The sequence below is a fragment of the Enhydra lutris genome, unplaced genomic scaffold, assembly GCF_002288905.1.
Source record: "Enhydra lutris kenyoni isolate GAN:26980312 unplaced genomic scaffold, ASM228890v2 scaffoldscaffold21, whole genome shotgun sequence".
NCBI lineage: Eukaryota > Metazoa > Chordata > Mammalia > Carnivora > Mustelidae > Enhydra > Enhydra lutris.
Window position 1 is genome coordinate 53436214 of NW_019154105.1, and position 23933 is coordinate 53460146.

General features: G+C 35.3%; 1 protein-coding gene across 3 annotated transcripts in view; it reads right to left on the reverse strand.

The window, feature by feature from the left end:
* Positions 1–23933, reverse strand: part of LOC111148955 (slit guidance ligand 2) — a 348243-nt gene that overhangs the window by 107050 nt on the left and 217260 nt on the right. For 2 of the 3 annotated variants that reach the window (XM_022505793.1, XM_022505792.1), the window contains exons 6-9: positions 20808–20879; positions 14946–15017; positions 12184–12347; positions 9892–10030 (exon numbers count right to left, since the gene is read on the reverse strand). In XM_022505793.1, the coding sequence (XP_022361501.1) occupies positions 9892–10030; positions 12184–12347; positions 14946–15017; positions 20808–20879 (447 nt within the window). Of the gene's footprint in view, positions 1–9891; positions 10031–11019; positions 11032–12183; positions 12348–14945; positions 15018–20807; positions 20880–23933 lie in introns of all 3 variants that reach the window. The other variant, XM_022505794.1, reaches the window with a different exon arrangement.

Consider the following 23933-nt stretch of genomic DNA (forward strand, 5'->3'; position numbering starts at 1 on the left):
TCCTAGGCAAGCCATTATAGCTTTTTGCTTAAATGATCATACATCTCAACAAAAAAGCACATAAAGTATGTGTGTATATATATACCTAACATATGTTACATATATAGCTTTTGGGGGAAGTTAGGCACAAATAAAAAAGAAGTAAGAAAATAAATTCAAAAGGCAACCAACAGAATGGGAGAAACTATTTGCAATACATATATTTGATATATTTGGTAAGTCGTTAATATCCAAATGAAATAAAGAACTAATAAAACTCAGTAGCAAAAAAAAATAATCCAATTTAAAATGGGAAAAGGACTTAGACATTTTTCCAAAGAAGACATGCAAATGGCCAATACGTACATGAAAATGTACTCAAAATTGCTAGTCTTCAAGGAAATGCAAATCAAAACCACAATAAGATATCACCCCAGAACTTCAGGTTGACTATTATCAAAAAGACAAGAGATATCAAATATTGGCAAAGATGTAGAGAAAAGAAAATCTTTGTGCATTGTTGGTGGGAATGTATATTGGCACAGTCCCTTTGGAAAACAGTATGGGAAGTTCCTAAAAAAATTAAAAACAGAACTACCACATGACCTAGCAATTTCACTCTTGGGTGTCTATTTGAAGAAAATGAAATGAGTATCTTGAAGAGATGTGTGTACCCTTATGTTCACTGCAGCTTTATGCACAGTGGCCAACACAGTGGAACAACTTAAATGTCCTCTAACCGATGAATGGATAAGGAAAATGTGATATAAATATATGTGTGGGTGATATTTATATATACACACATATATACATATATATAATTCACACACATACACACATTATTCAGCCATAAAACAAAATCCCGTCATTTGCAACAACACGGCAAACCTAGAGGGTATTATGCTAAATGAAATAAGTCAGAGAAAGACAAATATTGCATGCTATCAATTGTATGTGGAATCTTGGAAAAAATGCTGATTTCACTGAAACAGAGAATAGAATGGTGGTTGTCAGGGGCTATGGAGATGGGGAAAGGGGACGATGTAGTCAAAGGCTATACATGTTCAGTTATAAAGGGAGGAAGTTCTGAGGACCTAATATGCAGCATGGTGATTATAACTAATAATACAACACTGAGAGTAGATCTTAAGTATTCTCACCATACACACACAAAAAAGAGTTAACTGTGTTAACTATTTGAGGTGACGGACATATTAATTATCTTGTTCTTGACAATCGCTCCACAATATACACTTTTATCAAGTCATCACATTGTACACTTTAGATATATACAATTGTATTTGTCAATAATTCCTCAATAAAATTGGGGAGGGGAGGAAAGAAGTTGGGAGAAATAGGTAATAATTTTCTTATCATGAACACATATTCTTAATAAAAACTGACTGTGTGTATATAATGGATAGATGTAGCTTTTTAAAGATAATTATTTTAGTATTTCATTAATAGCAATTAAAGATTTTCAAGATATACATATGAAATTGAAAATTCTGCCATAATAAGTATGAGAACACTCCAACATTAGTGAACTCAATAATGGCTTACAGAACTACAAGTAGAGTTGAATCTATAAATCTATTTTACATAATTTATCTTCACTATTTTGCTGTGGAACCATTAGAGCTGCTGAAGGCATCACACTAAGCATGGCTACGATAACTAAGAAAATGAGATGTTTGTTCTGACAGAATATGATAGAGATCTTTGTTTGGTATACTGAACAATGAATTAACTCTCTACATTCTGTAGGAAGCTGAATTATGATGTCTTTTTCTGGGTGCTTACTTCATGATGGGATGGTAATATGAAAACTGAAGAAAATACCATCCAAAAACACGAGGAAATAAAAATAAGGATGACCAACATTTGCATGAACAATTTCTTTTATATCAAATGACTATGCATCTTATAAAATATATTGTCCTACCATTTTGTTTTCTAAATATATTGTCCTACCATTTTGTTTTTCTAATCATTAACATAATCAGAACTGAATTATTGATTTATGTATATATTTTGATGATAGCTTTATTTTGATGATGAGATTATTTAATGACATTTCTAGATGAAAATTCTATTACTTGGTAGAAGAAAAGCTAGTTTTTTAAAATGAGATTTGGGGAATACATACCAAATTTCTGCTATTGGAAGAATCTCAGAACCAAAGAGATAAATGTACTTCGAATTATCTTCATCAAAGTAGGTATGTAGAGTAATAGATCCATATTTGAAATTAGGTTTGTGTAAAAACTTACAAAATTATTTTCTACATTTCAAAAGTATAAAGTTTTCCGCTAAACTTTAGAGACTATATAGCTCCCTTCATTCTGTATCAGTAGGTCTGAAGCAAGCTTCTTTATAATAAAAAAGGTCTTAACCACAATGCAAGATGATTTTTTTTAAAGGTACTAATTCATAAATGTTTCTACTAGACATACACTAGGAGACTGCTGTCACATCAGTTAGCCTGCAAAGCACAAAACTGTAAACATATACAATTTAAAGCCAACAGTCATCCTATATGCTAGCTAATTCTATTAGTGGGTCTGAAGTAAGAAAAACACAGGGATGTGTAAAACTACAAAATGCTAATGAGTGCTTCAGTCGTTAACAAATGCCCTAGTAAAACTATCAGTTAAAGTAGAACTGCTTGAATTTTCACTCTTATAATACTTTCTTAACTCTATTTTCTCTTGCACTTAAGAACCCTTAAGTTGGATGTATCTCTAAATTTTTAAGTACTTTCATAGTAAATGCATGCACAGAGAAAACAATGTTACTTTAAAATTATCAATTTACTGTTTATCTAGCATGGCAAACTCAGACTAGGGACTATTTCTTTCTTCCACACCACATTACATTAAAAATGGTATCATTTGCTTTATTTAGATAGTTTATGTTGCCTAGATAGTATAGTCAAGGTAATCCATATATACTATAAAATTAGTTGAGCTGTATGCTGCATTTATTTTTAAAATTTATTTTCAAAATTTTGACATATGAGAAGAAAATCAGCCAATTACACAACATGATAGCTGTCCTACTAGTTGAGACATTACTAAGTGCATGATAAATAATTAAAAAGTCACGCTTGAGTTCACAACTCATAATAATTTAGTATAGAATGCGTGACTTAAAAACATGTTAATCAAATTGCACTTTAGTTTCCCTACCTATAGAAAGTCAGATGACTTTGACCTATAGTACGTGGATTCAGTTTGGCAAGAATTATTCATTAGAATTAAGGATTCAAAAATTTGGAAGGGGCAAATATAGAAATAGTCTGCAAAATGGTTAAATGTATTTGGGAAGAGTGTCCAAACAGAAATGGAGGAAAAACAAGCACTTTAGAAGTTATATTCAACACCATAAATGTAGGATGTAATAAGATAATAACATTCAAGAGCCCCTCTTTTCTTCCACTTCTTTAGCATGCAAGTGATCCATAGGAAACAAAAGAAGCAAAAGTACTCCCAAACCTCACATCTAGCCTCCATTATTGTGAACCTCTTTGAAAGAACCTTCTTTATTGCTGGCAGAGAAAAAGCAGACCAGTAGTTTACACAACGATGAGCTTCCTTTCCGTTTTACCTATTCGAATAGCATGCCTAAGAAAATGTATTACAGCTTCCGAGAATTTCCAATCCATCTCAGAAAACATTGAAACAACCCTCAGAAGACCTGGGCTAAGAACTTTGCTACCATCTTTTCCCTTCCCATAATTTGAACTTCTCCCTGACCACCTTCTCTAAACAAATAAAAGAATCACATGGTTTCCAAATTCTGAGCCCTAAACAAGGCAACCAAGAGCGAAGGCAGGAAGGCATTAAGAATAAACAAGATAGGGGTGCCTGGGTGGCTCAGTGGGTTAAGCCTCTGCCTTCAGCTTAGATCATGGTCTCAAGAGTTCTGGAATCGAGCCCCACATCAGGCTCTCTGCTCAGTGGGGGGCCTGCTTCCCCCTCTCACTCTGCCTGCCTCTCTCTCTCTGTCAAGTAAATTTAAAAAAAAAGAAAAGAAAAGAATAAACAAGATATACTAAATGGTTACAACCCACGTTCTTACTATTTTCCATGATTTATGGAACGTCTGGCATAATGGTTTGAACAGGTGATCTGCCATGGAAAATCTATAACTAGATTGAAGAGAACTAAATGTCTATTTTATAACAATCCATCATCTCATATTCAAAATCTTATACCCAGAAGTGACTTAAGAAATTAATTCTGAGGATGTGATATACAGAGAATCAATTTGCTATTAATAATTCTGTTGCCATGGGCCAGATCCTGAAGACTTGCCTCAAGCATTCCATCTGTAGGAAAAGAAGGTTTTAACCAGTAGAGTGCAAAACAGCAAAGTGCTGGGAAGATCTCAGGTGGGCAACAGCTTCTTTCTTCTACACTTATTTTACCTTATACTATACATGTTCTATTTTTCCCTCTTTGTTGTCATTAGTTCGTATTCCTTTGTCACATGTTCTGTTTACCATGAAGAATGGAGGCTTGGAGGCTCTCCAGAATGTGCGCACTGGATCCCTGTACTTGTCCCCAACACTGTCCTTTTTCGCATCCCCACTACGCAGTGTTGGTGCAGAAATGGCAAGGAAAACAGTCCTTCCCTGAGTTTGCAGTCTATTCAGGGTAGTCTGATGTTAATCAGAATTTCAAATTATACCGTGACAAGTTCTATGCAGATAAAATCCAGGGAGGATGAGAACATGTGACAGTGGATAGGAGAGATGACACTATGGTAGTTGTAGGCAGAAAGTAATATGAAACAGGTATCAGTTTTGTACACATTCTTATCCTTCAATGCCTGTCTTTTTGATGCTCCTTCTGTGTTTTCTTCATATATAAGCTTCCCAAAGCTTCTCTTGTCCTGTTTTTCTGAGTATCGGTTCTTCTTCTGATTTTTTCAATTCTATCTTCTACAATATCCCAAGAAGCCCATGCCCTGTTAACCTTTTTTTTTTCTTTAGTTAGATCAATGAAAAAACATGAACTCTAGAATCAAATAAATCTCAGACTGAGGTCAGTTAAGCCACTTCATGACTGAAACACTTTAAACAAGATTTCTTAACATTTTTGACCTCATTAAGGAAATAAAAACACAGAAAATCAGCAGACTGAAATTGTCAGTCTTTGAGGGATTTGAGCAAATGCCTATAGGCTTCATTACAGAAGAAATAATGGCCTTAGAGAAAGAAGTCATCGAAGACCTATCTGTAGGATGACTGAATCAATTAATGTATCTAAAGAAGGAGGCCACCCATTAGATACTGGCTGGATTAGCCCAGAACAGAGAAAAAAGGGGCTCTCAGACACCTGTTGAGAGTAGAATCCAAGCCAGTATGGGGAATAGGCAAACTTAACGACTGAATTTTAAGTATTTATAGCCCATTTTAGCCCTTTCCATGAACTATCCTACTAACGAACTTTTCTCTTACGTACTGTGTGCTTAAAAAGCACCATTATTTTTTTCCTCCTGGGAGAGAAAGGGTTGTTCCTTTAGTTTTTATTTTTAATTTTTTTTATGATAGATCCTTTTATTATTTTTATAAAATGTTTTATTTGTATTTTAATTAGGCTCTATGTCCAACGTGGGGCGTGAACTCACAGCCCTACTCAATAAAAACTTATTTTATATTTATCAACTGCTTATTATGTGCCATGTAATAGATTTGTTGCTGGGTATTCAGTGGTGATCAGAACAGAACTAGTTCCTGCCTCTGTCTTCAGTAGAAGTTTCATGGCACATACATGGCACATATATGACAAGCTTATATATATAAACATATATAAACAAAATGTAATAGGTGCAGTCAAAATTAGATTCCTAGCCTACCAATGAGATGACAGATCCTGGTGCATTGTACAATCATCAGGGTGATGAGACTTCTTGGAGAAATCCACCAACATTTATCTAGCTTACGTTCCTGCATTAGTTTTTTTGTTGTATTTTATTTCCATAAATACCTACATCAAAAATCAGTGAGAAGGTCACATGATATGAGTACAGCATCCAACACTGTTAGATAAATGTCGGTCTCTTCCTACCCCTTTTTCCAATTCTAACTTTAAAAAAACATTTCCCGTCTATCTTAACAATACTGTTTCAGCAAGTACCAGAAGTGTGAAATTATGGTTGTAAGCACAACGTAGAAGAAAGGAAAGGATGAATCAAATTTCTCTACCTAGAATAACAGGCAGTAGATCACTCCTACTTGTAGCACATACATACTTTCTTTTTGTTAGAATTATATTATGAGACTGTGGCAGGAATAAAGGCATGCCACATACAAAAGGAAATCAACCAAATAGCACTGAATGAAATATCTGCTAAATTGCAGTAAAGAAATTCTACTTATAATTTATGGTAAAATTCTGATTAAAACTTATTTGAAAAATATGGAGGGAGCTTGTAATTTTCAGCTCATCATGTATTTAAAAAACTGATATCTATAAAAATGAAAAAAGAAGATGTACAGCTTTACTTCCACATTTTATGAATCTGATGTTCTTTATACTAATAAAAATAAAAGAGTAATAAAGGAAATGAGTTACTAAGCTAGTATGTTATGCCACTATAATGAATGGTAATGGGGTATTTTGTTGGAGCTGAAGATCAATATGATTTATTACCAGATGCTCTACTGATAAAGCTGATAATGTAATAATCAGAGAAGTGAAATTCACCTAGAGCTTCACATATGTTGTCATCTCTACTTATAAATTTAATTTATTGTAGCTTTATCTGATACACCACCTCCTCAATATAGGCAAACCCAATGGGACATTATTATTTAGTATAACTTTTATGTTACTAAATTTCATGATAATACAAAATCTATAGAGCATACAAAATAGAAGAAACGCTCTGTTGTAAAAAATGAAATAGAATACATGAGATAAACTACTTTAAATGTCACACATTACCTTCAGTCTGTTGTATCTACAACTCACTGTTCTTTTGTCAGCCGACACAGTGTTTTGTTTTTTCTTATAATCGGGATTTAATCCACCCACTCCTGGGTCCAGGACGATTGTGCTCCCATAGAGATCTTACTAACTCTCTCTATTCTCATCTCTCTCTAAACCCACTGTCTCTGACTTCCTAATGATGGTAGTTTTCTGCATCTTCAAATCAGTCCACGTCTGTCCTTTAGAGTGACAACTGTCTTTTTTCAGAACACTCTTTCTCAGCCAAACTAAGCCCCTCCCCTCTCACACTGGCCCTTTGCTCCTCTTATTTCTGTTGGCTTTCTCTTCTATCACCTCCTTTCTATTCACTATTTCATGGATTTAACCACCAACTTTTATTTTACAATATTAATTTCTCCAAAATCTTCACCTTAAATCTTTGTCTTGCTTCAAGTTACTATAGTCTGTATTATCTGATCACCTCTAAAAATCCCACTGGCACCTCAGGATGTCACACATTTTGTTCACTACCCTCTCCTTTCCCAGGTTTTGTCCTGTCCTTCAGCTTCTTACATGCAATGATAAAACCACCAACAGTTCCCCATCCCTCATACTTGAAATTCTGGCTTCATCTTTGGTTCATTTTTCTCCATTAGTCCCTTGTTTCACCAAATGCCCAAACCCATGAATTCTGCTCCTATATTAACTACCATACTTGCTTCCACACCATCATTCCCACTGCTACTTAGCTCCTGCTTTTATGACATCTCCCCTCCGTCAACATGATAGCCACCTAAGGAGGTCTCATGCCTGGCAGTGTCCTTTTGCCAATCACTGGCACACAGCTATCAGATGAATTCTTTGAAGATTCTGATGAAAATTCCTATATTCAAATGCATTCCAAATAAAGACTTTGGTCCTTATACTACACAAGGCCCTCCATGAATTGGTTCCAAACTACCTTTCCACTCTCTCGGGTTCCAAAATCTATACTGAGCTCCTGTTTGGTTGTGTCTTACATTTCCATTCTTATTGCCAATGTTTCTGATGTTCTATTCATTTTGAAAGCCCCTTCCTCATTTTTGCATTTCCATTCCCTACCCATCCTTCAAGACCTACCTCAAATGTTACATCTTACACAAAGCCTTCAATGATGAAAGTATCTCACTTACTGAATTACTATTTATTAAGCATGTAAAGCTCTTTGTGTGTTTTTTCATCACAAATTAATAACAACCCTTAGTTTCTGAAGAGAAGAGAAGCTCACAGAGGATACACAACTTGCCTATAATCTCACAGATAGTGAGTGTATAGCTACCTTGAAATTCATTTGTTTCTCTCTTACAACATGCATTAATTCGTACCTCGTTTCATAGTTTTTAATTTTCATTAAATTTGCCAGTCACTTGATGGGAAAATCTCTGGAAAATTCATGCTGCCTTTCTTATAGTAAGTGTTTACTTAAAAATGCTCTTTGGATAGATGAATATACTATTACCCTATTTGAAATCTTTTTATATCTTCCTACTATTTAATCATATATTACATATATTACATCTTCTAAGACAAAAGTCTTTCATTAATCTGTGGCTCTAAAATTATACAGAGATGTCTTTTCTGAGGCATTATTTTCCATGATGCCCCAACATGCACCTGTTACTCTAATTAGGCTCAAATATGCAATCTCTAAAACATCATGTTCCCCACCTGTCTCTCATTCCTGATGTTTCTCTTCTGTGGAATGCCACCTGCCTCTTCCAAAACCATATATTATTCTTTTTCCAAAGGTCAGCTAAAAGATACTTATAAATGCCTTTGATGAACAAAACTAAATTTTGATAATATTATTATGTGCATACATTATTTCATGTCTGTGTCAAACCTCCACAGATTCTAGACTCTTTACAGATAATCATGTTTTATACTACAAAGTTCTAATCATATTTTTAAACACCTATCAAATACTTTAAATGATGTTAGTGGTCTTGTGCATTAAAGTTAGTCTCATATAAATCAAATTAAAGCAGCCAATGGGCAAAAAATTAATAGTTTTTGAAAATAACTTAATTTTTGTGCCTACTACATAGACTTATACAAAAAGTTAGGCTTATTTTATCATTTCAACCTAAAATGTCCAAAACTATGTATTTAAACTTTAAGAATTGGCCTCTAAAACAATAACATGATAGGCTGAGCAGTTAAGGATTGCTGTCTTAGCTAATGGATATTGAAGTAAAGATTTTTCCCTGAGGCTTACTTCTCAAGGTGGGAGAAGCAGTTCATTTTACATCTTACATGACCTTGTTTTACCCACATGACTTATATTTGGCAAGAACAAATGCACACAGCAGTTCCATACAAAATGAAGTACTTTGTCAAGACAACAAATTTGATAGAGATAGCCACTGCTCACATAGGTTAACATACTCACTAATTATTTTCTGACTTTACAATTTTACTCTTTTTATACCTTCTGGCAGACTATACAATAGTTCAAACAAAATAGTGAAACTGCATCTTAAAACCCGAGTTCTTGAGGAGGCAGAACATCATCTCATTATCTTGATTCTATAATTTATTTCCCCAGTTTGGTCCTCCTAATATCTCCTCCCTTCAAGGTAAACTTGGACAGGAGGGGCAGATCTACAGACTCAAATGGTCAGACTATGTACAGCCACACTCTTCTTTTTCCTAAATACCCTAATAACACCTTCCCAAGAAAAGGACAAGTATGATTTATCCTTTCAAATACATTCCTCTTAATTCTACTTATGTTAAGAAAAAGAAAAGCCCTAGCACCTTCAGCACGATATTTCATTAAGCAGAGTCAGGCTCAATGTAATTCTGAAAAGAGTATTTGTCTAAACTAATTGATCCCATTGGCCTTCAAGAAACCCAGAATCTCTAAAGAAATTCACGGTTTGGGTCACCATGGAGGTGGAGAGATGAGAGGAAATTTCAGGGCACATACATTTCTGTGATGGTCTCTGGCAGATTCGTGGGAATCTCAGTGAGACCTTTCCCACGACAGTCTACGATATTGTTGCTACACGTACAAGCAGCTGGACAGTGCAGAACACTGCAAGAAGGAGCCATAAAGGACTGCTGACCTGCAAGAGAAACAAACAGCAATGTTTTCCCTCCTGAAACTGCGAATAGTGAAACACATGAGCTTATCTCAAACAACAGAGCACGTTATTTAACAGAAATACATTTCTCTAAATATCTCAGCATAAAATTGGTCCTCAAGTGCTAAGATACATTTTAGGCAGCATGCATTTATAGTTCTAGGTCAACACTCAGATGAAGCAAATGAGATTCTTAAAACTAATTATGAAAATGATCATTTTTCAGACTTGAAATAATTGTTAAGAAAGGCTAACCTCAGACCTGAAACTGGAATTTGATTCAAAACTATTCCAAGTTCCAAAAAAAGCAGCAGTTTCAGACTAACCTAGATTTCATTTCTGATAAACTTAAATAGAGTTTGGTCTTTATTAAACTTAAGTAGCGTAACTTACTCTACCCTCAAAAAAAAAAAAAAAAAAAGAAAAGAAAAGAAAAGAAAGGGAAACAGTAACATTTTCCTCTTGAAAAGTGTAACTGTTGATTCTAAATAAGTAATCATGCACCAATAAATGTGGGGAAAATCAGATCTTGCTAAGTTGGATGTCTTGAGAGGTTCAACATTTGTGCTTTCTTTGAAGTTATTATGATAATTTGTAACATGCCATTCTGTAATTATTAATCTAGACAGTTCTTTTATTCAGCTTGGCCTGTTCTACAATGTTAACATTAAGTAGTTACCTGCAGGCATATATTTTTATGACTCAGTATTTGGAAACAAAGCTGTTTGGAAATGAGCTTTGGCTGTTGGAATGACGAACAACAGAATGTGGGTTGTATTGTAGGCATGGGCATCTGCACACACTTGGCTATTGGAGCAAGGGGACAGCCCTCTCTGATCTGCAGCGAGAGGGCCTGAGCGGTCATGGACACCAGGAAGATGCTGCACACTCTTTACTAACCCAAGCCCTCAGAACAATCTGTCAAACTTTACAAAAATTGGTCTCAGTCTAAAAAAGAAACGTGAACTTGCCTTCTTCCTCATCTAGAAAACAGGAAGGGAAAAGTGAAGAGAGAAAAAAGTGGTTAGTAACGAACTGTTAGTCATTGCATTATTTAATTTTTTAAAAAGCAATCAGATCTGAAGAGAACATTCCCATTCCATGACATTATAAGAAAATTTTGTCTGGGTTATAAAAAGTGTGGAAAAGTACATAAAAAGTTCTAAAAGACAACATTAAATCAGAATCTTCTGCTAGTACTTCTTCTTGTGCCTCCTTTAAGGAACTATTTGTGACGCATTATATATATTTCAAAATTTTGTGTTATTGTATTTTGAACAGGCACTTCTGAAGAAGAACCAGCCTTGTATTTATAAAATAAGATATATGTCAATATGTATCAGATACTTTTAATATATTGTTTTATAAATAAATATAAATATAAGCATAAATATCAATATATATGCATTGGTAATCTGCCTAGGTTGAGATGCCTAGACTCAGCTGTGTGATCTTGGATAAGGCTACTTAACATCTTTTTCTCAGCGTTTTCATCTCTAGTAGTAAGATAATATTATATTTCACTACAGTTGTGATGAGGGAGGTGAAATGAGGTACATATATGAGAAATACCTAGACTGGAGCTCGAACATATAGAAAGAACTAAGTGAATGTGACTTCCTGAAATTTTTATATAGGCTGTGCCTTATTTTTGTTTCCAGATTTTCATCACTAAAGCTAGTCGTTTATCTCTTAGAGTAGACGTGAACCACTAGTATTCACGAAAAGTATGTTGTCACTCTGCAACTACAGTCGAGCTACTTTTTTAAATTTCCCAGCAGGGATCCAGGATTAACCATATTTCCAATCATTAGCAGAAAAGCAGGCATACATTATTACTTAACAGGAAAATAAGCAGCAAACAGAATTAAAGTCTAGGAATTTCCTAGAGGTGCCCAGGAGTGAAAATTGAGAAATCTTCCATCCTCACTTCAGAGGAACCTGTCCTTGCCAATCACACACATCCTAGAACCTATTCTCAACAGCGCTAAAACAGAGGACGTCCATGGGGTGATTAGTGCACGACGGCACGCGTTAGTGAGCAACACGGAAACTCTGAGAGCATGCATTCTCCACAGTTCTCCGACACGGCAGCGTAAAATCAGACGACAACGTAAAGGTTCTTTCTCCCTTACCACTGCAGACAAATTCGCGTTTTTGCACCTCAGCTACGTTATGGCCCCGCAGGTGGGAAGGGCCCATACACTGAGTGTAGAGACCCACCCGGGGCCTCTGGCGCAGCCAGTCAGACAGCCAGGCCAGGTGGCAGTCGCAGTAGAGATTGTTTGAGTGCAGTCGACTAGAAAAGAAAGAGACAAGTTTAAAGCAAGAAAAACAGAAAACGGTTACTTTGAATATTGAAAAAAAGAGTCTTCATAATAATCTACAGCTTTATTTCTTAAAATATCAGTAGACAAAGCTAAGGAAGTCCCGACCTAATTCGTTTTCTCAACATTAAACTGGTGTACAACTGCAGAATGGAGTCTCTCTTCATTTACCTCTAAGCCAACATCCAGAAGCTTGAACATGACCATAAAGATGATTTCCCTCTGTTCACTCAAAAGAGTAAAAAGAAACAGAGATGTCCAAGGCAAATTGCTTTGCAGTCCCAACATACTGACAGCCAGTTGGGGTGGGGTGGGGGGAAAGGGGAGGTGACGGGTGGGGCAGGGGTGGGGGTATGTTCATAAAAGTCACTGCTCCCAGTATGAATAATCCCTTATTCCTGCTGTTGTTAGTTTCTGGAGGAACTGCTTGCAAAATCTTTTTAGCAGGTCACTTTCATTTTTTGCTGAACAAGATAGAATAATAATTCAATATAAAATACTTCTTTCATGTCCCTATTCTGATTTCCTTCTTTTTGTTTAAGCAGAAAAAGGGATTAGCTGCTTTCGGCTCTTGGGACCCTATCCTCAAAGAGCAGGAACTGAAATGAAAAGACATAAATGGCTGGGAGTGAAGGAATTAAGTGAGCCCCCCTCTCTGTGTTGGCAGGGATCCACACCAGACCATGGATCCATTCCAAGTGGCAAATAGCACTTTTCCATTAATAAAATATCAGACAAATGTATCCACTAAATTAGGTAAATGACTTCAAATTGGCTTTTATGTTTTCTCAAACTAAAGAAAAGGACATCCAAAGCTATAAATCAAAGCATCATTTCCAGAATCATCTATGACACAGTAATACCATTTTAGTCCTTTTTAGCTGATGTGCTCAATTCTAACCCAATAACAGTAATGGATATTAAAACATGGAACTCAGTCCAGAAAGATAATTGGACCATAAAAATGGAATTTTTAAGTAGCAGTGATAATACAGAATAATGATACAACCAAAGCAAGGGAATTTCAGGTTAGATGACTGTTTTACATTCTCCTTGAGCCTGTAAGATATGGAACAGACTGTCTTGCATCAAAACTTAGACGGCCTGCCCAGAACAAAAAGCTACATTTTGTGAAAGCTGGGTGACCTCCAGCTCAGTTTGCCTGGAAGTCAGAGTGGCATCCTTTGGAAACCACGAAGCACACTCTACCTCATTGTTCTAGAAACATTTTCATCTGAATCAAGCACGTTACAATGAATCAATTCCATGTGCGCAAATTTGAAGTGAGAAAAGAACATAAAACTTTAAAACCCTGATTAGCAAAACAAACTATGACGAATTTCTATAGGAAAATAAAGCTCACTATCCAAAAGGCAGATGACAGATGTTTCCACATTCTCAGTGGCCTCATTTCTGCCACTTAGGAGCCTGTTCATTTCGCATTTTAAAAAATTAGCTAAAGTCAATGGTTAAGCAATGAATTTCATCAAATATAGTCTTGGGTGAACGGGTCTATTCACTTGGTCAGGTTAGGTGCATCAAGAAAACGGAATTTATGTTATATCTGCATACTTTCAGAATTCCTTTATTTTGTTAAATCATATTCCAAAGAAATGATAATGATGTGTTGTATCATACATAGAACACCATATTTTAGTGACCAAAAAAAGGACATTCAGATTGGTACTATCCAAATCATTAAAAAGCTGGCAATTCAAATGATTTTTCATTAAAGAGAAAAAATAAATGCAATACATTTCCAGTTATAAACTATTATAAACTGAAAATTATTTTGAAAACCCAACCAACATACATATATCCCCCACTTAAAAACACATTTGTTTTTTTTTCAAGAAGTTCAATGTTTTACTTATATTTCCCACTATTTCTCACATGTTGTATAAATAGTATTTTTGAGGCCAGGGTGATTCTTAATCTGAGTTCAAATGAGATTTATCTCTGAAAATGCTTTAACTAACTATCCCACTCTGGGCTTTAAGGATTAATTTTCCTCCAAGAGGAAAAAAAAAATAGCTGCAGCAAATACATTATGAGAGAACAAGTTTTTATTCACCTAAAATATTTTAATGTTCATCTTCTGAAAAGATATTTTTAAATACAAATTTTGCCACAATCTTAGTTACAGAAGGACTGGAGAGTTATGTTGTAATTTTACACTACAAAGAATGTAGGAGATCCAGTTCAGCTTTATTAGGTCTGCTTGTTGTACAGTAATAAAATCATAAAGATTTACCATTTATCATTTCTGACAGCCAATCAAGGAGTCTTACATTTCTTAATGAAATGTGACCTCCACAAGAGCTCTAAGTAAACGTCTCCCTCTCCCCCAACTTCCCACGATGCATATCATTGAAAAGAAAGCTTTCATGTTTTTAGAATGATAGTTCATTTATTCAAACATCACATCTAGCACTTTTTAAAAATGTGGTGTTTTCCTTCTCTACCCTGTAATGAACTCATGATTCTGTTCTTTGTTTACAAAAAACAGTACTTTAGGGGAACCCTTAATTGATTAAATTGACCTTTAGATATATATTGTGGCTACTTACAAAGTCCTAAGTTTAGGCATGTGGTTGAAACTTGCCACAGAAAGTCTAGTAATGTTGTTATTGTTGAGAGTGCTGCAGAATAATAAAAAAAAAAAGTTAGACATTTCAGGTAATGCAAATTCATTGGTCATTCTATATATTAATAGAGAGACAATGCGATTATGTTTATGCAGGACAACTACGTGGTAGAAAGGTAATAATATAAGGAATGCCCTATATTTTAAACAAGACAATAAATAAATGTTATACGTCAACATATTTCTATGCTTTCAGCTTTATCAAATATTTGTGACAGATTTGTCTTATATTTTTGACTATTCACATGTTGCCCTTTGCACCATGTGCATGAATGATTATGTATTTATGACACTGCTTAAGGAACTAACACGAGATATTCAACAGTCAGTAAAATCGGGCAGCGGGATTTCCTTAGAGGGGCACTGTGTGTAATTGGTATCAGTAAATGAAGATATTTGAAATCTCCCAAAGAGTCCTGCTAAGTATTCTTTATTGTGGACATTGGCCATGCCGCTGTTGAAATCTGAGTAGCAAGAATGATATCTGCACTTGGGATTTGCATTGGATAGGGATAAAATGTCAGGCTGTAGCAGTTTATTGATACATTCTAACAGTTTTATGTGGCAGGCACATATCTTGTCCTTTGCTAACTGTGGTGTGGTAGTGATCACGGTTTCTTGATGCTAGAGTCAGGAAGATGGGTGGTCAAGGCAGAGATGGTGAAAATAGCACAATTCTTGCTTGGTTTAAATTGTTCCTACTGGGGCGCCTGGGTGGCTCAGTGGGTTAAAGCCTCTGCCTTCAGCTCGGGTCATGATCTCAGGGTCCTGGGATCAAGCCCCGCATCGGGCTCTCTGCTCCGCAGGGAGCCTGCTTCCTCCCCTCTCTCTCTGCCTGCCTCTATGCCTACTTGTGATCTCTCTCTCTCTCTCTCTCTGTCAAATAAATAAAATCTTAAAAAAAAAAGAATTAAAAATTGTTCCTACTTTCCCCCTAACACAGGCATTGTTTGTTATTATTTTGACCATTTCTACTATGACCAGTAACAGTTCATTCATCTAGTATTTCCTAAAGGGTTTTTAACGTTAGGGCAACATGGAATGGTATAAAAATAAATCAGGCATAAAACCTGTCTTAAAGTAGCATATAGCCCAACTGGGGAGATGAAATACACAAATTATAAAAACTTAGAGTTAATAAGGTTAAGAAGAGGTCCCCCCCACCCCCCGCCCTTCAGAGAAGTCTGTCTATGACAAGAAATGGACAAGACAACTACCCCAGGGCTGTGATTGTGCAGTGCAAAGATGGAAAACAATTTTCGTATAGAGAAAACAGCATGGTGGGGTAAGGAAATCATGCAAGCCGCTGAAGGAGGCAAGAGGACGGGATCAATGGCCAGTGGATACCATTTAATAATGGAGACAGGTCTGGAGTAGATTTGGTGAATTCTCTTGCCAGTGTAAGCCAGGCAGGGAACATAAATGGAGAGAAACAGGTTGTATATACAGTAACAGGACACAGAATGAGGACAAGAGATGGAGAGGAGCAGGCAGAGAGCTGGGGACGAGGAAGACCTTGGTAAGACAGTAATGATACTCTGTGCTATAGCAGCTAAAACTCAGCTCTGATGCGTTGCTGCTCTGATGTAATGGAAGGCTGCCAAACAATTGGATTTTCTTAGGAGAAGCCAGAAATGGGAAATTATGCCTTTATCCCCCCAAGTTTTAAATACTGGCAACAAATTCAGATATTTCAAAGAGTCCATGGACTGAGTCTGTTTGGACTGAGCGAGATAGGTTTGTGAGGCTACTTCTGGCCAGCTGGAGGCTGCAGTTGTTAATGGTGTGATTTGGGGTACACAGGGGGCACTTAGACTTCTAGGCAAAGTAGGGCACAGTGGCTACAGAGCTACAACAGGCAGACTTTCTTTCCTACCCAGCTTTGCAATGTATTGAATGATAGAAGAACTAATCCAAGTGATTTGAATTAAGTTACATAAGGAAAAAAAAAAAAACACTTTATGAAGGACCTACAAAGCATTGAATTGGTTGGTTCATGTTATCTAAAAGCCCGTAGCATTTTCTGTGCTCAAGTGAAATGAGATTTTTTTTTTCAAACGCTATTAAAATATATCCTGATGTTTGAACTAAAAGGTTTCACTTCTCAAAGGGATTTGCTTTCAAATGACCCCTTTTCCCACCCTCAAAATTTATGCTGACTTTATATGGCTAAACTCTTTAGAGTACATAACATACTGCAATGTGACTTCAGGGATAACATTTTTTTTTTTTTTAAGTAATTCACTTGCAGCAGACATGCATTAATTTTGAACTGTAATTTCTTACGATTCCGTACCAAAGCGAGTTTTCATTGAATGCTGATACTGCTTCCAAGTTTGGAGTCTTTTATCACAATGTTACTTTGCATAACACAACCGAAGAAATGTTATCTTTCTTAGTATTTTTTATTCAATATTGATGTTGGCAAAACAATATTGATATTGATGCCTGGTAATGGAGCCATATGTGGAACCAATGAAATTATTTTAAACTTAGTAATTAATATGTGTTAATTATGTATGGTGTAATGTATTTTTTATGGTCATGATCAATTCCTACAGCGAAACAATGCAAATTTGTCTATTGTACTTCTTTATTTGTGAACACTTTCACCTATATGAGAGTGTATTTCTATCTTCAACTTCAAGATTTTCTCTTTGCAATGAGAATATATTCTTGTACAAAGGATAGCTTTATGTGTAAACACAGAATGTGAGTCTTGGTAATCATGTAGGTCCTCTCAGACTTAGCTCTTGATTTATTCTTTTCTTATTCCCTTCATGCTCAGGATAGTATTTGGCAGAGAGTCTGGTATTTTATGGATATGAACCTCTACATCTCAATTAAATAAAATTTTGCCTATTTTATGGAAAAGGAACAAAAAAGATATAAAACTAGCAACCTAAGGAATATATTTCATTTCTGAATCTGCTGTCCAAAGAAATAGAAAACACCGAAATAGAAAACAAAATAGTTCCAATGTTATTTTTGTGATATCTTCATATTAAGAAGATATGCTTTTTTTAAAATAAATATTACTGAATCATGTCAATCAGAATTCCACAATTTGCCAAGGTTCCATGAACATACAAGTGATAAACAGCCTACCCTTGCTTTCATTTACCTGGACTTTTCCTTCTTAAACTTTATTCACTCTCCGTACCCTAATAAATATCTTAACAAATTTTCATCAGTGGCCCAGGATGATCACTTCCATCTTTTCCTGTTTTGCCTCAGTGTAATCCATACACTCACAAATGGCTCATGGAACCAAAATTAAACAAAACAAAACAAAACAAAACAAAACAAAACAAAAAACCCCTGAAGCATTAGGACTCTAAATTTAAGGTGATTTGCAAATTAATTAATGCTTCATTAGCTCCACTCAAGAATATATATTGTAAAGAGTCATACATGGTAAAAATAGGCAAAATAGACATTCTTTCTGGAACCTTCTATCAAAAAAGCCCCCAACCAAATGTTTACAACAGAAGAAGTTTTTTGATTTACTTGACAAGAGACTTGGGCTTGATAAATCCCAGTCTTTTGAGTGCTTTCTCGAGTCAGCCTTAAATTTTTCATCAATTAATTTCTTTAAAGGTTGTATGAACTATGAGGATTTTAAAAATTAATACATATTAAAAGAATGTCTGCTTGACTATCAAATTTTAATATAAAATATTTAAGACATTTCAAATGGCACATTTTCTTGTATCATGTACTAATTTTAATTATTTATTTTTAGTAAACTCTGACCATTATATATCTCTTTGAAACCTATATATTAAGGTCCTCAAAAGAATTCTCAAACTTGTGGATTTTGATTTTAACTCCATGAATCATAAGACAATTTTCACTCTTTGGTGTGTTTCAAGATAGTAGTTTCAAGTCACCTTTTTAACATGACAAACACAATATATGCAGTGATTTTGTTTTCATGAGCTTACTAAATCTAAAAACAGTGATATTACTCTATAACAAATAAGCAGATGAATCAAATGAATAGTTATTGTATTTGTGGGTAAAGAGTTTTCAGTATCCAGCATGGTGTTTGACACAAAGCAGGTGCTCTGTGTGTATGTATCTCTCTCTCTCTTCCCCCTTCTCTCTCTTTCTCTTTCTCTATATTTATACATATATATATATATATGTATATATATATATATATATATATACCCAATATATACTCAATATATTATGTATATGCATTATTTCATATCTAATAAGCTCTTTTAATTAATAACAAAATACTTTATGGGATTTTAGTCCATGCAAAGTATTCAGCAAATTTTCTATAAGATTTTTGGTGTCGCTCTTATTCCTAGTTAGAAGTACTGACTTGGTAATACATTTTTGGCTTGATAAGATCCGTTCAATTAAATAACACCCATGGTAGTCTCTTCATATACCAAGTTTACGACATTGACTATGGTTTTGACATCAGACTACTATCATGAAACCGTAGTTGCATCCTCATTATTCTGACTCTGAAATAGCAAAGTGAGCTTTGTATATGAATGGGTCTGGCACACAAATAAAAAGTGGCCTTGTAACTACAATGTTTATGGTAAGCACTCTGAATGTTTTCCCTAGAGAAAAAATTAGACTGTTACCAACAGAAATAAAGGTGACTTGTCATGTGGATAGACAATGATATATGTTCTTATAACAGTTTATCTCAATCAACTAGTTCTTATGTTAAGTCCTTAAAAATAATCAATAATGTTTTGTCAAAACATCCAACTTTTTTCAGTATTACATTCTGTAGCTCAAACTCAATTTTTAAAGTAATGGAATCTTTTTTTTTTTTTCCAGGAGGATTTCATGATTCTTGGATAATTTTTACCACATGGACTCAAAATTCAAAACCTCTTCACATTTAATTCAATTTTGGATTCTGAATAAATTTAGTCAGGGATGAATTATAGCAGAGAAAAATATTTTTTTTTGGGATAGAAATCTGCAAATTTATTTTAAAAGCTAGACTGGTGAATCTCTGGCTGGAAAAATAAAAAAATCCCACAAATGTATAGGCGATTTCAAACACTTTAGTAACTCCAGTTTACATTAAAATTATTTTTCATTAGAATAACTTCATTAAGATTATTTTACCAAGTCAAAGGTCTGTAGAGATTACTCAGTTGCCTCTAACCCATTTTTGTCAGCCATGCCTACCCAGCAAGGAAAGGGAGGATGCCAGTTACAGTTCGGAGCTGAGTGCTGTGCTTTACTGAGTCAGTAGTGAAGACTTTAAAATGGACCCAGTGGGCAGCTTATTAAAATTAGAAAACAGATCTCAAAATCACCTTTCAAAAATGATGTTATCCAGTTACAAGTGACATCTCAAAACGAGAAAACGTTTTCCCATTGCATGGCAACTACACAATATTCCAACTTGTCAGCGACTAAAGAGGTTTTATTTTTTTGTTGTCATTTTTCTGACACAACTGATCTTAAATCTTAATATTTAGCAATTCTAGGCATTCTCACAAATCCTATGACTGAAAATATTTTGTTATAAGGAGAAACACGTACAGGACAGTAGTGTGAACAACTGAATGTTCTCCCTTAAGAGACATTTTTACCTAAACATGCAGAAATGATGCCCACGGTTGTGTGCACACACATTTCAAGTTCTCTGTATATTCCCCAGGAGTGATTTAAGGTATCTTCCTAAGAGACCATCCTGACACAGGTTTTGAGCTAGCGGATAAGCTCCCCCATCAGCACTCCCGGACACAAAGCTCCCGTTTTCAAAAGAGTCAGAGAGAGAAGCAACACTTACAGCACTTCCAGGTCCCGCAGAGCCCTAAATGCCCCATCTTCAATACAGCTGATCTGGTTGTAATCCAGTTGCCTGTAAACAGATTAGAAGAATATATGTAAAAGGCTGAAGACTATCTGGGTTGGGTGAAAGGAAGTCCCCTGATGGGTCTAGGAAGCCCTGGCTGCAGGAACTGAAATGCTGTCACAAATACTGCTTAAGAATGTCACAAGCCATTCTGGCCTCCGTACTGCGACTGAGATCTCTTTTTGTTCTGAACTGTCTGTGCAAATAGCAGCCCTTGGAAAGCTCCAGTAAATAATAACTGTGCCTTATATTAAATGCCATAGGAATGCAATTTCATTACATCAAGAAAAGCTATCCATTAAGAGCTTTCAGCGTCATCTTGCTGAAACAATTTCATTAAGGTAAAGGACTGTAAATCACTTAATGTCACATGCACCCCCTCAGTGACCTAACAGAATCCATTTATCAGAGACGCCCAGCTGCATGTTAATTTCACCATCCTTGGCAAGAAAGAGCAAGACTACTTTTAGGTTTTCTTCTTTTAAAAGCAGTTTTCCTTCGAGAACTCCCAATCGCAAGAGAGAAATGAAGTCCCACGTACCTCCCTGCTATTCCCAACCAGGAAAACCCTTTAGAAAGCGAGCCCTTGTTCTGCATTACGCTTTGCTTAATATCCATGATTTGCACCGTGTGTCCTTACATGTGATTTCCCTGCATTGTAAATATGGCATACTTCCAGTTAAGAAACTCTCCAAATTTCCAGAAAATAAGTTATAAAGTATTAAGAAATTAATCTTTTTGCTTTTCTCAAAGATGTTAATTTTAGCTGCAAACGCAAGAACGCATACTGCAGCAACATCATTAAAACACTACACCAATCTATGCTAAAGAGTGTAAAACCTTTATCAGTTCCTTCTAAATAGTACAAAATGCCAACAAATGAATCTTCTCTTGTAGTTGAGCACTCATTTTTTATAATTCAAAGATGAAAAGACAAAGTTACTCCAAACTTGGTTAAGTCAGTTTGTTCCTGCCGCTTGTTTTCAGAATTACAATTTTCTTTATCCAGGCTGACCTATTTATTTGGTTGAAATAAACAGCTAAGTACTAAATCCTACATGTTCTATCTTTATATTATTTTAAATTCTTTTTTTTTAAACAAATAAGCAGTTGTTGTTTAAGTCTAGTAGCTTGATGCTTAGCAATATTATTATTCCAGTAAAGAAAAGTATTTTAAGGCTTCACTTGAGACAGAAACAAAATGTTTGATGAAATAGGTGAATTGTCAGTTCTCCATGCATTGGGAGGGAATTGGATGTACAGGGCTCAGACTATGATCATAATACAAATGAATCTTGTCCTCGTTTCAAGTGCGAAATTCACCAAAAAGGCTAATTCACGTTTGAGGTGTATTCTTAAAGTACTGTTTCAACATTCCCGTAAAACAGCTGTTTCTCTCACAAGGCTATGGAATAAAGGTGCAATGATTTAATCCAGTGACTTTCAGAGGGGCTTCTTCAAAATCCTTACTTTAGAAATTATGTACATAGGGAATGTCTCATGAAATATACATCTCATTTTTAAGAAGGTCTCTAGGGGACACAGACTACCTTGATGTCATGCAAATGGTACAATCTAGGACCTGCAACATTTAAAAAAAAAAAAAAAAGGCCAACTCTGGAGAAGATATGGTTCTATTGCTTTTATAAACTAAGGCTTTCCCCAAATAATAGGTACCATCCATGCTACTGTAATAGCTTAAGCATTTCTACTTATTAGGAAGTAATGCAGAAGGATAATTTTATTTTCTAGGAAGACTTTTAAAGCTTCATGATGTAATATGGCTGCTGTGGTTCCAAGAAAACACTTACATTCTTGAGCACTTTGATTTTTACAGATTAAATTCTTTTAACAATTAAGTTAACAGCCTTTTTATTTTAAAGTGCTAAATATATATCTACACTACTATTCTCTAACCTCTTGAACAATTTATCAAAGCCATTTAAATTAGTACAATGGCATGAAGTGTTACCCTTGACACACCACAAAAGAGAAATTGTTTCCAGACAAATTGGCAAAATCTTTTAATGCTATCAAATTTGCCTAATGCAGTCTCCAGGTTAATCTGTAAAAGGGTGAGCTGTATGTTTGCCCATATCTTATTATCCTTAGCTGTCAATGTATAAGTCAGTGCTGACACTGCTTCTTTTAAATCATGCATACTATACACAAAGGGGAAGACCTAGCATGCCAGAAAGCACTCAAGCAAATCTTGTTCTACAGAGACTGAAAAGCAGATTACTTTCCCTATACCACCAGAAGTTGAGACACTGCTGGAAACTTTGGTAATTTCATCCCTCTTCAACATTGCTCATGGTTGCATGCTTCTGATTCTTAACAGAAACCCAAGTCTTTGGTATTAAAGCACAAGGATATTTGGCTCTCATAGAACCAAAGTTTTCCTTAGAAGTTTTCTGAATGCCATCAAGGCTCAGGCCATCGGCCTTCTGAAAACGAAGGTATTGTATGAAAAAGTTACTTGTACGAGAGAACAATCAAAATGAATAATTTTTCATCAACTGGTGGATTTCCTTATATCGAAAGGAATGTTTAAGCGGAGTGCTGTGCCCGCTCTGATTGCTCATGAGAAAAATCTCTCGGCACAAAAACGTCCATTTGTCTGTATATGGTTCAAGATAAAGAGTGTCAACACCATGCAAAAGCATACTTTACTTCAGGGATTTGGGACTATTTTTTGCACCTTGTTTCTCTCACCCAGTTCACTTCCTTCTCTACCATCTTTTCAAGACCGGGGCCTTTCTGCTTTCTGTAAACAGGAAAGGATCTGTTCTCAGATTTAGTGACAGGCTGATTCTGTTTAGAAGTGCAATGAAATTACTCTGAATTAAGGCATTAGTAAGAGGAGAGGTTTTTGTTTTGTTTTGTTTTGTTACTTCTCCAAAAAGTAGTATTACAATTATTCAGCCAAACACAGGGTAAATTTGTTGATCTTTGGATAATAAGAGCACTAAGATACATTAGGAACAGCTTCAGGATGCTTTCCTGGTATAGGGGTCATGTCCCATAGGGAACAAGCTAGCACTTTTTTTTTTTTTTTAT